General features: G+C 44.4%; 1 protein-coding gene across 2 annotated transcripts; it reads left to right on the top strand.

Annotated features, from left to right (window-relative positions):
• Positions 1-747: 747 nt before the first annotated feature.
• On the top strand, positions 748-11,794 carry OSGIN1 (oxidative stress induced growth inhibitor 1). 2 transcript variants are annotated; one of them, XM_065640903.1, is made up of 6 exons: positions 748-834; positions 5,124-5,226; positions 7,699-7,835; positions 8,151-8,342; positions 8,676-8,767; positions 9,427-11,794. In XM_065640903.1, exons 2-6 carry the CDS (start codon positions 5,142-5,144, stop codon positions 10,418-10,420), a joined length of 1,500 nt encoding a protein of 499 aa, XP_065496975.1. In that variant the 5' UTR covers positions 748-834; positions 5,124-5,141; the 3' UTR covers positions 10,421-11,794. The 2 variants fall into 2 exon arrangements, with proteins under 2 accessions (XP_065496975.1, XP_065496974.1); XM_065640902.1 differs by having other exon boundaries at positions 761-834; positions 5,121-5,226.
• The last annotated feature ends 4,529 nt before the right edge of the window (positions 11,795-16,323 follow it).

Genomic DNA, 16,323 nt, shown 5'->3' with positions numbered 1-16,323 from the left:
ACTACTCAAACTGAACACTTTGGCAGAAATTTATTTCATTTGTTAAGGGCACTTTAAATTTAGCAAGCTTGTTTGATTACTGGATGGAGTAAGATACCTTGGATTAAAATCCTGGTATGTTGTAAATTTTACAGGAAGTAGTCTGACTCATTTTACTGATACTGTGCAACAGGTTTATAAGACTTAATCTCATTGAGGAAAAAAGAAATAAATTGAAGCCTATGTTTTCAGACCCACCATGTCTATGGTATAATAATAAGGTGAAACTAAAACCACAAATTGTCCAAGGTAGGAAGGAAGTCCTCACATTCTCTTGTCCTTTTGTGGCCAAAAAGATCACTAGTTTTAAAACGAGCATCCAGTGCTATCCTATCACTTTTATTCCCACTCGTAACTAGCAGTTTTTCTTTTGAATACAGAGGAAAAAACCAGTTCTGCCATAGAAAGCATTGCATTTTATGAAAGTCTCGGGTTTTCATTTGCCCTGAGGGTTAAAACTGAAGATGTTCGTTCCCTGCAGGCATTCTGCCATGCACGGCTCCTGCCAGCCTGCTTTTGCTGTACCCGTGCAGTCAGCTGAGCATTGCTAAGGACCATCGCTACATCATCCATTCACAAGCTGGGAAGGGAAATATTCCTGCTGACTCATGCTGATAAATATTTTCCTCGCTCCGCCTCCGTTCATTTCAGCTCCTCCTCTCAGGGCTGGTAGCCTACTATATTTAAACGGCTCTCTTGGAGCGGAGGCAGATTCAAGGCTGTGGTTTGGTGGCTTTCCTGGCTGTACAGGCATTTTCATAAAGATCTCTCTTCCCATCAGACCTGCTGCTAAAGGTAAGAAGGCTATAAGTAAATGTGGAGAGCTCTGTCTGGCATACTGTAACATTGCCTTCTGAATATCACAGGGGTGTTTTTAGAATGGTATTTTTTTATGTACCATTAAGGTGAATTTTTTTCTACTTGAGTTGTGTTTGTGGGGCAACTGGCCTGGCATGTACGGGTGATAATCCAAGCTGGAGGAGTGTGGGGGAGACCAAACTTCCCAAACTTGTAGGCAGGTATAAAATGTAAAAGACATTGAGATTTCTGGTTTTTAAAAGCACTAATGAATTAAATTTTTAATGTTGCTGGTGAAATGAATGGGTTGATGAAGAAGCTGAAGGAACCTGTTGAATTTGTGTTAGCATTGTCCTTGCTTTAACCTGACTGTCAGAGTAGCCCTCTCAGTCTCTTTCATTATTTATATATACTGACTGTACTGCTCTGGAACTCTCCCCATGTGCTATAGAGGCCACACTTGGTGGTCCTTACTTGAGCAGAAGTCTAATTGATGTTATATGGAGAGCTGCTTGCATATGGCTGGGGTAACTTGGCTTTTATTTCTGTTAAAGGTCATTTAGTGTCATTGTCTTGCTAAATGTGTCTTTGCTTTTTCTTTTACTCACTTTAAAACCTGTTTCAGTTGTGCAGCTTGGAACTACTAGGGGCCATGCTGACCAACTTTATGTGAGTTATAGTCCCTCTAGGCTTAGGGCTGTGTCGGGAAGGTATGCAGCGTTTGGCCCAGAATGAGCTGGGTGCTTTTCCAAGCCAGAACAATTATGTAACATCACATAGATGCTGAAATGCTTTGGAAACAGCAAATTGCAGAGCTTGCAGCTTGCTCCCAAATGAAGAGGAGGAAAGAGGCACCCACTTACAGTAGGAAGCCTAAAGCAGGAGCTGAAGTGCCACTAAGTTGACTGAATGTGAGTGCCCGGCAGCCTATTCTACATAAAAGGAGGGTGAGAAGAGCTGTCTTGGGTTTCTTGCTAGCTCAGGCTTTCTCTTGCTGCCAACTAGTTCTTTATAGATTTGAAATGAACTTCAGTGTCCTGTATACTTCCCAATAGCCTCTGCAAGAACAGACTTTCATCTGCCACACTGTGTTAGCCGTACAGGTTATCAAGGTATATGTGGTCCCTTGACTCTAAGACTAAAAACAAACAAACACAACACCAAAACAAAAAACCAACAACCGAACAAAAACCAAAACAAAACCAAAAAAATGAACAAAAAAACCAAAACATAACCCACCTTGACTTCTAATGCAAGGAAAAGCAAGCATTTGGCCTGAAACTGAAATGCCTGAGATCCTCTGAGCTCGGTTTTACCCCCAGAAGTCAAACTGTTAGTCTACAGGATGGGAATAGCTATAAACAAGTTTAGCATCTGGTTCAATTTCTACTTAAAAAGAAAATTAACTGTGAATTAGAGAGATGGCAGCTATAGGATGTGGATGAGACTTCTCCCATTTATATTGACATGCTAGGATAAACAGTAGCATCTCTGGTGGTTGATCTTGTGTTGATAAAATTGTCCAGTGTCAAAACTTCAGGAAACAAAGCACGTAGCGCTAAAATGGTCATGACGGAGTTTTGTGAACCCAGATCCTGAATAAAACTATGGCTAAAAATGGTCATGTATGTGCATGGATCTAGTAATTTCATCAGAATAACAATTGTGCTCCTCAAGGCATTAGGGTTTGGTTTAATTCCAGCAAATGCTCCTTTTTCATGTGTCAGAAGGTGCAGAATGGAGGAGGAGGGTCAAATGAGGCGAAGGCTATCGCTGAGCCCGCAGCTGCTGGCTTTGAGGTCAGGGTGGGTCGGGTGGCCTCGTGCAATGGCCACGAGCCAAGGCACCTTTCCCCTAAAGCAGACGGGACTGCCAGACTTTCTTCTGCCTTGTGCCTTTTTTTGTCCCCTTCAGGCTGCTCCAGAAAAATGCTGGCACGCGTGGCATGACTTTGCACCCAAGTCTTAAAAATGGGCTTGCAGGCTCGTTATTTGTATTCTGGCTTTGCTGCTTTCCTGGAGCTGTTACCATGTGTTGTATGGGGTTGGTTCAGCAGTCCTTGCTTCCAGCAAGGATCCCACGGATGTTGCTGAGATACCATTGTCTACAGAGTGCATACAGTGTTTCTGTGCATGCTGCGCAGACTGCTACAGAACAGAAACCTGGAAGATTGCTTCCAGAGATTTTGCTTGCTTCCTCCAGACTCCCAATAGTTTCCCAGAAATAAGGTGTGCACTCTGTTACGAAAAATAATAAGAGCTGCTCTTCTTGTGTAGTACAGCCATGGAGAGGGATTTATTTGTTACCATGGAGAAGAAACCTCTGCTAACTTTCAGATAGGTACTGTGGTTTAGCTAGTTTGAGGGAATATCTTACTGGTCACACCAGTGTCCTGTTCCTTTGGTGTCTCTGGCCATCCCAGGTGCTAGTGCTGAATTCTACCAGTTGCAACCCTAGAGCTTTGTGGTAGGGAATTATTTGGGGCTGAACTTACACAACAATCTGCTGGAAGGTGGTGCAGGTTTTGGTTCATGTGGCAGAACTTACATAAAAGGCTGGGGAAACACTTGGGCAGCCAGGCTGTGCTCCTGCAGCTGCCAGGGTTGGGTTAAATCCACCTTCAGGGGCCCATTTGTGTCTCAGTAGGAACACAACACAGGCACATGCTCATCTGTAGTGTGTACATCTACCCTGGAACCTCAGTTTCCTTGGAATTCAACTCTCTTCAAAGCTAGATGCTTGAAAAGACTTAAATTAGAAAGCATGACTATTACGTATTTTAAATGGTTTAAATGCTCTGTCAGGCAAAATGCATCAGAGTCTTAGACTAATGTTTAGTTAGGTGGTAATAGACAATCAGTAAGGGTTAGTAAACTGTGATCCAAAAATTGGACAAAGCTGCTAGTTTCGAATTCAACTTGTAAGCTTTGTTATGTGCCTCTCCACTTGGATGAGCCCTGTTCTCTTGGAAAAGCTCTGCCTAGCCCAGCAATGGCTGTATATGGATGTATATGAGAATCGTCACATCTTGGCAGGCAAATGCACTTACAAGATGCATGCCGAAGCCTGAGATCCTGCAAATCCTAAATTAGCCTGTGGTTTTCTGGCTGCTGATTCAATCACTGGGGTCTTACTGCACTACTGTAATTGCTGGTAATGCAAATGCCAGGCTTAAAGTGGAGCATTATGCTTCTAGGATGACATTTGCCACAATACCTGTGTCAAAGGCAGTGATGTGCCAACCCTTATGGGAGTGTGCAGTGTGCTTGCCAAAGATCTCTCTGAGCTTGAAAAGGGTGTGGAGAGCATGCTCCAGTGAACAGTCGTGCCATTCTGTGAATTTTTACTTAGCTTTCCAAAACGAGAGTAATCTTTTTAGAAAAGACTGTGTTCTCTGTAGAATAGCTTAAAAGCTTATGCCAAATTTTGAAAATTTCACTTTTGCTGGGGTCGGGGGGAGAAGCATTTTAACTTCTCTATATTAGTGACAGTATAATTGAATTCCCTGGAAAACTAGAGAAGTCATTATTTGACATAATAGGATTCCGCCAGGCTTGGCAAAAAGCTTTACTTGCTGTTCATTGAATACCTGCATGACAAACAGATGAGTTTTGTATATTTCACTCTAATGACTAGTGAAGGTGATAAATTTGTTGTATATTTTGTTTAAAGACTTGCTGTTTACTTGTTCAGACCTAGAACTCTCTATTTTCTGGAAGATTAAGAAAGAAGGTGCAGGAACTAAACTAACACTTATCAAAAAACTCATTAGTGATGGAATAGTACATGCTTGAAAATGCAGCCGAGAGACTTCCAGTCTTTGAGCAGAAAACTTGAGCGAGGCTTGCTCTACTTATTATTAAACACACAAGTTCCCTTGAAAAGTACAGTGTGTTCATCAATGGGTTTGTGATAATTATGGCAACAGTATTTTTCTGCACAGTATGGGCAGAACTGAAGTTTTCTTTAACAAGCTGCAGCACATGAGTTACTGCAGTCAGAGGGTTACTGAAGTTGCCATCTGTTCTGGAGGGCCTGGAATTTGTGTGTGGAAAAGAAAGATAAGGATCCTCTCTCTTTTTTATGGTATAATCAGGGAATCATCCTTTGGTTTTGTGGGCAAGAGGAGAAAAAGATAAGCAGGCCTGTCCTGAGTATGGAAGTGTAATGTGAAGGTCTGCAATGTAAGGATAATAATTTAGATCAACCTGGGTTAGTGGACTATAGAAAGTAATGTGTTTTGCCAAAACCACCCCAAATAATTCAAAACTTCTTTGTTTTAGCAGGTAGACTCCAGGATCCAAATGCTTCCAGACAGGAAGACGTGTGCATTATTGAACAGATCCCAAAATAAGAGTGGGTTCAACCCAGTGCCCGTCGTGATCATAGGTGAGTTTTTCCCCTGCCAGCATTGCTGTGTTCTCTAGTGCTGTTGTTGCCTTGGACTTGCTGTCTTCAGCTCCTGTTCTAAGTGTTCTTACTCAAACCAGAAATGCCTGGTCACTGTTTCTGCATCCTTTCCCTGACAGCCAAACTTTCTGTAGCACCAGGAGAAACACCACTAAGAGTTGTGGGAAGTAGGGAACCGGGTATTTGACAAACTAAACTGCACACTTATTTTTAATATCAGAATCAGTAACCTTCTGGACATCAGTTTAGTGGGGCTTGTGTTTTTCTTTTTTTTTCCATTGGATACTTCGAAGGATTTGAAATGTTTTCATTGCAACAGTTAATCAACTTGCTGTGAAGTGATTATCTGTACTGCTTGACTTGGAGGTAGACTTGCGTGACCTTTTTTCCTCGTTTTGTGTTCCGAAAGTGCTTCAGATGCTGTTAAAGTTTCTGGAAATTTTTCATAGAATTTTAAAAATACAAGTCAGCTACAGATTATATAGCAAACAGATTATATACTGTCTTGTCTCCATTGCAAGAGTGGAGCTTTGTAATGCAAGGTGATTCCTGGAGCAAAGAAGTGGTGATGTCAGTGCCTTCCCCTCTGTGACCGACCATGAGTTGTGCTCGAGTGCAGGTGTTGGACACTTTTCTTCTGAGCATGTGTTTAAGTGCCTTGCAGGGCTGGGTTCCTTCCTTATCTGTTATCTAATTTATAGCCCCCAAGAGAGCTTAGTCCAAAATTAGTGAATCACATAAATCACACTTAATCCTCACTAACAGCGAGTTTGACAAGGGCACCACTACCAGCAGTTCTAGTCTGGCAGTGACTTTGTGCTGCCAAGTTGTACAAGTCTTTTAAGTGGGAGGGAGGATATTTTGGTACATCCCTAGTGCGCCTAAAGAGCGTGGAGATGTCACTAAGGCCTCAGAAGCACCAGTGTGAAGATGTGCACTGTGAGGAGGCTGGCGGACTGCAGCAGCTCAGCTGTTCCACTGCAGCTGGACGCTGCACGCGGGTTCCAGCTGCTTTCCAGGCCCTGCTCCAGGAGGGCTGTGGACTCGCTCTGCCGTGCTGGCTGCCTCCTGAAAGCAGTTGCATTCTAGAACAGTTTGAGCCCTAGAGGCAGCTGTGCTTGTAACCATCCATATGAAACTTAGATGTGGCTCAGAATAAGTCCTCTGCGTGTGTTGCTAGGCGAGCACTTAAATGATTAAGTTTAGCTTAGGTGCCTCCTTGTACTTCCTAATGCAAAGAAGTAAGCCAAAAGGTGGTACATTTTACTATAGCTGCAGTTTAGGTTGCTTTTTAATTTATGTTACTCTTGGGTTTAGATAACTTTCCTGCAAGTGGAATATTCCAGACAATGATCTGCAGCATCTGGTCCTTGCTTGGCACAGCGGACTTTGTTCCCAGCTGCAGCACATACTGCCCTTCACACAGCTCAGCTCGCTGTGGGCGTTGCAGCCTGAGGCTCCCTCTATCTCGAATCCCCAAGAAGCAGCTTTTGCTCCAGTCGCTCCCGCCTACAGCACGAGCACTGTGTCAACACAGGCTGCTGTGTCACTTCAGTCTCCTCCCCTGCATCGTCACCACATTATGTGATGGTGGTTGGTCACATCCTAGTGGGCAGCAAAGCCCGAGCAACCAGAGGAGTTGACACCTAGTTATGCCGACACTGTAAAATATTAAACAGGCTGGAGAACAGCCACGTGAAAACTTTCCATGGCTGCTCTCACTGGGCTTTGAAGTCACATATATCAAGTGTTTTCCACTGGCTGTTGGCTGGTCAGCAGGAGGAGTGCAGTCATCCAGCAATCTGTTCAAAGTGCTGTGTTCTGGGGGGTTGTCTTGGCGTGGCAGAGGGGCTGTTCCCTAACACACCGCCTGCAGTACTGTGGTAGGGCTGGTTACCATTTGAAAGTGGCCACAAGAGTTATTAGTCAAAACTGTTATTGCCAGATATCCCGTATTAGATGGGATTTCTTACTGAGCAGAGCTGTGTCCCCTTCACTTTAATAGTCACCCTGTTTTCTGGACTAACTCTGTATCCTGTGCACAATGAACTACTCTGCACCAGTGTGACATGTGCATCTAGGAGAGCTGAAGCCCCCAGTCAGTATGTGATCAGTTTCTAAACCTTTAAGTAAGTTAATGAGCAATAATTCATAAGCATGCTAGAGACTTCAGCTTTCAGGTGGCTTCTGGCTTGTTTAACCCCATGTTTTTTCAGCAAGTTCTAAAGATGTTGCAGTGCAAATAGAAGCAGCTGAAGAGGAGAAAGGAACATAGGAGGGTAAAATGACTTCCCCAACTCCATCCATTAGGTCAGTGGTCAACCTGGAATAGGAAGTCCACTGTATCCACAGCAGTGTGTTATCCTTTGAATTGGTCTGTATAGTGAAACACTTCTCAAAGGGCTGCTCTACCTGTAGGAGTATAAATTCTTCTCCATTGTGTCTTTCTAGGGAATGGACCTTCAGGAATCTGTCTGTCATATTTGCTGTCAGGCTACACCCCTTACTTCAAAAGAGGCGCTCTTCATCCTCATCCTATTCTTCAGAGGAAACTGGAAGAGGCACCAGATGTCTCCATTTTGGACCAGGTTTGTGTCGAGGGAAACAGTATAACATCATAGTAAAGCATCCTAGGGATAGATAAGAGAGAACCTCATTTGAATTTTCAAAGTACACAGACAGAATGAGCCTAAAGTACTTTTTGTTGTCCAGATCTCCCTTGTATGAAATGTCATCATTGCTGCTAAGGTCCTTGAGGTAGTCCTTGGCCAATAACAGGGTCTGTGTGCCAGTAAATGAGCTTCACAGAACACCAAAATCACTGACTGGAAATACTGGAGTAACAAGCAGTCTGCTGCCTGGCATGGCATGCATTTTGAGCATCTGATTCTGCCTCTCTTTAGGATTTGGAGTATCTGTCTGAAGGCTTGGAGGGACGATCCCACAGCCCTGTGGCTCTTCTGTTTGATACTCTTCAGCGTCCAGACACAGACTTTGGTGGAACAGCAGAATCTGTCCTCACTTGGTGGCATGAGCCTGACAGAGCCATCCCTCACCTGGTCCTTGGCAGAAGCGCTCCTGGAGGTGCCTGGCAGGTGTGTGAATTGAAGCCTAACTGTTGAGGTCTGCGTGGTGTCAGACAATCAAATGTGTTGACTGGAGAGCCAATAGCTCCTCTAATAAGCTAGTCAGACATGTCTGATTTTATGTGCAAAAAAGCAAAAGTTTAGAAGGAAAAAAAGGCATGAGAGGCTTTTATACTTTCAGTCTGTTGTTCTCTCTGGACAACATATATGGTTTCATCCATGACAGCAGATCAGAGGAAATCACTGATTTAACAATCTCTGCCATATTGAAACATGACAAAATTGCATTTCACTTCTTACCTTAAATACCTAAAAGTCATTTTACTGTGTTTCTTGTTTCAGTCTATTGAGGGCTCTATGGTTACCCTGAGCAGAGGAGAATGGATGGGACTCCCAGATCTCCTGTTCAAGGACTGGCTAAAGCAAAAGAGAAGGTAAGTTATCTATGATGTGATCATTTGCAAACATTCAGAGGTTATTTGGGAACCTGGGGTGGGCTTCTTGAATGTAGCTACACATCTGTTACAGATGATTCTAGTGAGAGAAGGGACACTATCTCACTTCCCAGTAAAACTCCATTCTGCATTCAGTGATTCAGGTAAAATTGCAGGGTTGCTTGGAATGTGCCTTCAGCACCCACTGGGGAGATGGATTACAGTGACCATGAGTTCTGAATAAAGCTTGGGAAAGGCATGATCATCTGACTTCTCAGTCCACTGCTGCTGTACCCAATGGCAAGCATAATCAGCTCAGCTACTGTGCTGTCTCTGAAGTACTTCTGCTTTTGAGATGTATAACAGTTAAACTTTAAAAGTCCAGGAGTTAAAAATGGAATAGAAGCAAGATGAGAGGATAAATGAGCAACCATGTTCTTAGGGGTGGGATTCATGCTACAGAAAGCTGCCTCTGACCAGGAGCTTGTGGACCTGTGTTAGCTCTGTATACCAGGAATAACTTTGAAGTTGGGGAAATAAGATAAGTCTTCTCTGGTAGTGCCAGGATAGATGGCTCTAAAATACGTTCAGTGGAACAGAGGAGAAATTCCAGTCTCTTACTTAACTGGTGCTTGACCTTTGTTTGTACTATATTACAGAGGCCTCAGAAACAATAGAGCCACAGCAGAAGACATTGCTCAATATTACCAACACTACGTGATAAAGAAAGGGTTGCAGAAGAACTTCAGATGTGGTACTGTTGTGACCTCTGTAAGGAAAGTGAGTGCAGAGGGTGTCTCCAAACACACACAGAAAGATCTGCAGGAGAATGGTGACTCACTCTGGAGCTTCAATGAGAAAAGTACAGAGGTCTTTCAAGTGGATGGATTTTTCAAAAATGTGAAAGGTGATAAAGAGCCCTTCTCTGTTTATGCAGAGAATGTGGTCTTGGCTACCGGAACATACGATAGTCCTACTTGGCTTGGGGTCAAGGGAGAGAACCTTTCCTATGTCCATCACAAGCTGTCTGCCCTAGAGGAAGCAGTGAAGAACAACAGCATTGGCATCACGTCAGATCCAGTCTTGATCGTCGGTGCTGGTCTGACAGCTGCTGATGCAGTTCTCTTTGCTCACCATTGCAATATTCCAGTACTCCATGTTTTTCGCAGACGAGTCAGTGATCCGGGTCTTATTTTTAACCAGCTCCCCAAAATGATGTACCCTGAATACCACAAGGTCCATCAGATGATGAAAGAACAGTCAGCTGCTTGTGCTGGGCCCTATGAATGTTACATTAGCCTTCCTGAACATCATGTGCTGTCCTTCAGCAAGGACAAGAAATGTGTCTTTCAAGACAAGAATGGCTGCCAGAAAGTTTATAAAATTTCCATGGCTCTTGTTCTAACTGGCTCAAACCCCAACCTCTCTTTTCTGCCAAATAATGGCATTGACTTGGCAATGGACAGTGACCAACCAGTCAATTCAAAGAGGAATCCCATAGACGTTGACTCATTCACCTATGAATGCACTCAGGAGAAAGGGCTTTATGCTCTAGGACCTCTCGCTGGAGATAACTTTGTACGCTTTGTGCAGGGAGGGGCTCTGGCTGTTGCCAGCTCTCTGTTAAAGAAAGCAAACAAAAATCCGCCCTAACAAAGCAAAATCTCTGTGCTAACTGTGTCTGAACGGGTTTCTGCTGTTTTCTTAGCGAAGCAAATAATCCAATTTGTGCATCCTCAAATGTAAAGTCTACTCTTGGTATTCTCCAAGGTTATGCAGAGAATTACTAAGTTCTTGCTCAGTTATTTGGGAAGATTAAGCTACCGAATACAGAGTGGGTTTCGACACACAGCAGTACCTTCAGTCCCTGGGGATCTGGCTCTTTTCATGCATAGCTGTGCATGAAGGCTGCAGGGGCTTTCAGTCTTGTGCCTGGAAAAATTGAAGCCAAGATAGTGATTGCTCTTCTATGCAACACCTTCCAGATGGCTGAAAACTGAACTGGGGAACAATCAATATTAGTTATTTCCAGGCAGCAGGCCGATAACCCCGTGTCTGTCAGTGTCTTAGTGTTTTCCTGAAATAAAGTAAGCTGACGTTGGTTTATTTGCTCCTGTGGCTTGGCTTTATGTTCTTATTAGACAAGAAATCACTGAAAGATGCTGCAGGCAGCTCTCTGGCACATGAAGGGGTACTCTGCAAATGAAAACTGACATAGAAACAGTTGAAACTGTATTGTCCCACTGACACCAGCGACAAGTAATATGTTATTACATATTACTCTTTTTAATCAAGAGATTCCTGTGATGTTTTCTCCTCCTTGAGAAGGAGAAGGTACTGATTTACAAACACTTGGTTTGCCATCTTGCAGCCTTTTACTTTCAAAATCCTAAAATTGCCAGGGACAGATTCTTGGCAGCTGCTCTAGAGACAGCAGAACTAAAGGGGAGCTACTGGTCTGTCATGTGGCTGCCCAGGTACTGTATGGGGCTTCTGCTGCACAGAGTATTTCATAAAGATGCAATGTTTTATATATTGTGTGAATTTATAATGTAATGCATTTTTTAAAGAATAGTATTTGTGTAAAAGGGAAATGGCACAGTCACTTTTTGATGGTTTTATGCTATATATAGTAATTTTTTTATACTAGTTTTCTAAAATATTTTTATTGGCAAAATATTTTGTTATAGGCTTTCAGTGAGTGTTTTGAATGAGCTGGGGTGGGTGGGAATGATGCCTTATGTTGCAAACAGCATTTTCAATGGACCTACAGGGTCTTTCATACCTCTCACAGGAAAAGTCAGAGTCATAGCTGGTCTGTTTTGAAGACAGACTCTGCTCCCTGTGCTGCACTCAAACTCACTGACGTGCCAGGACGCTGTACATTTCCCTGTAAAGCTGAGTGTGTGGAGACAGTGGCTGTTTGTAAAAGAATCAGCCTTGAGATGTAGAAGGAGCTTGTCTGTGGTGTTGCTGTATCACACTTGAATATTTTTGCCACTGACTGTTCTTGTATGAATTTTTTCAATAAAGTGATTTCAGACTTTCATCTGTGTTTGTTTTTTTTTTACCTCTGACTTTGAACTTTTGACCCAGAGAAAATTTAACAAACTGTTCCTCAGCTTCCTGGCAAGCACCAGGGTGTGCTTTACACCTGCTAAATCCTGTGTCTTTCCCTCCCTCTGAGCACAACACTATGGGTTTGCTTTCTCTGTGTCTTCCTCTCTCCAGTAGGACAAGAGAACTCAGGGTGCTTTTGCAGTGTCTGTCTCTTTCGTGAGACTAAAACACAATAGCAAAGCAAGCTGTTTGCCAAGTGTCTTCTTGCCTAGGGGATCTTGGATGTCTTTCCTGTTACCTTCTGTCTGGAAAAATCCCAAATTGGGACCTATTCCAGTAAGTCAATAAGAGAGTTTGGATCAGAAGGGACAGCTGAAGTTCTCTGGTCCAACTCCACTAAAACAGGGCAAGCTTTGAAGTTAGACCTGGTTGCTCAGTGCCTTGTCAGGGAAAGCTTTGAGTATCTTCTGGGATGGAGGTTGCACTGTCAATATTTGGTTGCCCCATTCAACATTTGACCACCTTTGTTGAGAAATGTGGGGTATTTTCTTAAGCTTCAACAGGGACACAAAATACTTATCTACTGCCTCTTGGTTGTGTTTTGTTGTGTGTGGTTCTTATTTATTTTCACTGCACAGCTTTGAGAATAGTCTGGCGCAGCGTGTTTAAAAAAAAAAAAACAAAACAACAATGCTCATTCTTCTCTGAAGGCTGAGACTGGAAGGGCCCTCAGGAGAGGTGTGGTTGAGTTTCCTGGGCTGTGGAATTGCTTGCTGGCCGGAGGGGTGGCAATGCCCTTGGGGCTCCCTTTGGCAGCATTACTCTAAATGGGGTGGCAGTTGCTCACCTGAATCTGTTCTGGCAATATGGAGATTCCTGAGTATGGGTAATGTCCTGTGTGTTTTTAGCGTTCCCCAGGAGAGATGAGCTGGTACTCTTTTTGCCCCACTTTATGTTCCTCCAGACCAGATCCCAAGCAGTGCAGGGTTGTGCTGTTCCTCCCCTGCAGCTGACCTTTGCTAGAGAGAGAAAAAATAAAAAATAAATCTATGTTCACTCTTCTAAAAATACCATTTTGGGCCAGGTCTCCTGCATCAAAAGCAAGTGAGGCAGAGAACAAAAGCCAAAGGGCATCTTAAAAAACCAAGGGGCATCAGAGCATGCTGGGAATAAGGGTGCAGGATTGGCGTCAAGTGAAATGCTGCTCTTCCTAGCACTGAGGTCAAAATTGCAGTGGTCGTGTTAATCATTCCTGCATCCCACATTGCATTATTGTGATCTAATTTGCCCTGCACCAGGGAACTCCTAACTAGGGCAGTAGCCTTGGTCTGTGTCAGAAGAGCCTGGGGCTGTCTTTTTAAATAGGCAGCTTTCTTGCCCAAGAGGAGTGAGCTGATTCCATGCCCTGTGTAGGACCGGAAAGAGAAGTGAGAGTTTCACAACTGATGCTTAGAAAATATCCTGCGTTCTGCCCTGGAGGGGTGTCAAAGCGGAGAGTCCCAGTACAGTGGTGGTGGTTTACTCATCATCGAGTCCTCAGGGCAAGGCTGTGTGGTGCTAAACTGAGTGGTCATTCAGGTCTCTGTATCCAGGGAGACAAATATGAATTATTGTTCCAAAACAGCTGTGACAGTCAACAGATACCAGCTTTGTTATTTGTGGGATTCACCCACGCATTATAACTTCAACCTACAGCATGTGATAGGAACAGGAAAAAATAATAGTCTCCTCCTGGGCGTTCTGCAAATCACACACCACCCATGGCAGTGAAGCAGCTTCATCAGGTGAAATACCAAATGCTTTCACCGCCGTTCCATTGCTGCAGGTGAGACCCAGTCAGGAGGTTACCCTGGGGAGTTAGCTGGCTATCTGGAGTTGGAGCCCACTCTGCTTCTTTTCTCTGCACCGTTAGTCCTTCGGTGTCCTCTCCATGATGCTCAGCGGGGACCTTCTGTGGCCACAGTGATGAGAGCAGGTCTATCTAGGAAGCCTCAAGCAATTAACTCCCTGCTCTCTTCAATTCAGGTAGAGCAGGTGTGTGTTTCTGGTTGTTTGTTTGTTTTTTTTTTTTTTTTTAAATTCAGACCTAAGAGGTGATGTTCAAGAAAACCTCACAGCATCAGCAAGGGCTCCACAGCTCCACATCAGGCATCCACTTCTTGTCCTTCTGGGCTCCTCAGCCTCTTTGGCTTCTTCCTTGAACTGACTGATCCCCAGTTTGTGGCTTTGCAGAACAAGCTGCTGGGACCTGCCGGGCTCACCAGGAACCGTGGAAAATTATGCACCCGGAACAGAAACAAGGGTTTGAAGTTTACCAACAAGACAAAAAAAAGAGAATTGTGGGGGTTTTATTTTGTTGTGCCAGCAAGTGCTTGTAGTCAAGGCTGATGTGTTTTAAATAAACATGCTTGTGGGTGTGGCAGAACAGACTGTACAAGTCTAAACTCAGGTACCTTTTATTATGCCATTAACAGTACCAGCTTACTGCTTCTACTTTTTGCTTTGGTGAAGGACTTACAAGATATCAGAGCATGTTTGTTGTGAGCTTTCACTTCTTAAATGAAGGGAAGGGTACCCTCTTTTTTAAAAGAGCTATCTTTTACATATCATCTGGATTGAAATTGTTTCAGTAAAACAGTCTTGAGTACCCATCTGGTTGTTCAGCATTCACTTTTTTGGGCCGCACTTCTGTCTTTGAGCACAGGACTAAATCCAACCACATCTTGGCCAGACCACTCTATTTCAAAGCTCTGTGGAGCATTACGATACATTGCAAGCCCAAGGATTGCCTAAGTCTTAGCTTTATAAGGACCCCTGGGGAGCTGTCAGACTGTTGCAGACTGCGGTGGCTTAAATTAACCTGCTTTATTTGCGGGCGGGCCAGCAGCCAGCACATCGCTGCCGACTGACAGCTCCTGAGGTCGGGCTGAGCTGCCTGTAACTGGGGAACACGTGCGGGGGGAGAGTTTGGGGGGCTTCTAGCAGAAGGGGTTTCAAGCTAGAACCAAGCCTGAAGGCTCCAGGGGAGAACTCCTGACTTCCAGGGCTCTGAAGCAAGCCAGGAGGGTCAAAGCAAACTCCTGGCTAGAGAGTGAGGAGCGCAACTTCTGCTGACTGGATCCCGCCTCCTGCCAGAGCCTGGAAAGCTTCACGGATCCACTGCCCAGGAAGAGCTTCCTTTGCCATCCCTGGGGACCAAGCCCTGAGGGCCGGGATAAAACACGGATCCTCTGCTCTCCAGCTCAGAGACGGAGAGATTCTGCTCCGGACTGGGAAGGAAAATGTCTCACAGCATTTCTGCCTTTTGCTATATGAGTGTGCCCTTCTGCTCATACGGGCACTCGTATTGCAAAGCTTGGCTTGGAGAAGCAGGACCTACTAATATGTCAATTTACAGGAGCCTGTGTGAGGAAGGCCAGAGCAGGCAGCTCCCGTGAACTTTCTGCGAAGGAAGCAGAATGGATGTTGTTTTCCAGCCCAATTTTCTGCTGGTTGCATTCATTTCTTGGAAGCGCTGTTGACGGTTATGCCTGATTTTATGGCTACACAGCAGCGAGCTGGAAATGAGGGAAAGGAGGGGAATCCCGAGCCAGGGAGCACGCACGCACAGACAGCGTGGTCCCGCTGTGTAACCAGCACCACCACCAGCCGGGAAACCCTGCTTGGAAGGTGCAAACACTATTTATTTAAGATATTTACCCCCGCAGGTGAATTTCCACATCTCAGTCTCACTGCAAGCAAAAGGGCTTGTGAAATAACTGCAGGAACCACCTTTATGAACTGGGACACAGCTGCAAAGTGCTGCGGTCCCCGTGGCCGAGCCGGGGTGTTTGATCACAGCCCAGCTATCTCCGGGGGTAAACAGAGCTGCTTTGACTGCGGTGTTAGACCGGAGCCAGGTCAGAGGGGGTTTGTTCAGTGAAACAGCAGATAACTGCTAGCCGGGAATGAAGAGGAGGTTCAACAGGGGTTGCAAGCGTGTAAAGTTACTGCTGATGACAAAGTGTGGATTTGGGGTTATTATATTGGGTAAGCTGTGCTTTTATAGCCCACTGAACTTTTTGCCAGGGAGGCAAACTTTAACCAGAGGACAAGCAAAAGGCAGGATGAAATAATTCCTTTAATGGCAAAGAAATAGAAAACCAGGAGAGCTGTGCTTTTTAGGAGACCACAGACACAGTTTCAGGACTAAAACATTCATTCCTTTTGAGAGCCAGCCCAGTGGAGCAAATCTCATTTGCAACTTGGCATTAATATCTGGGTTGTCCAGTATTACCGTAACTCCGAGTCAGCAGAGGTCTCAGAGGCATAGATAGCTTTCAAAGCTAATAAACCAACCGATAGATCTTTCAGCTGAAAAAGCCAGGGAATTTGTATGTGAGAAAAAAAATTCTTTGGCGTTTTTCTGAGGTAATAAATAGAGTTTTCAGTTTAAACATTAAGCAAAAAACCAAGCAAATGACAAAATGGTGGGATGCTGAGGGTACATGCCCCGG

Source organism: Caloenas nicobarica, chromosome 9, assembly GCF_036013445.1.
Source record: "Caloenas nicobarica isolate bCalNic1 chromosome 9, bCalNic1.hap1, whole genome shotgun sequence".
NCBI classification, from domain to species: domain Eukaryota; kingdom Metazoa; phylum Chordata; class Aves; order Columbiformes; family Columbidae; genus Caloenas; species Caloenas nicobarica.
The sequence above is the reverse complement of the archived record's forward strand: the minus strand, read 5'-3'. Positions and strand labels throughout refer to the sequence as shown.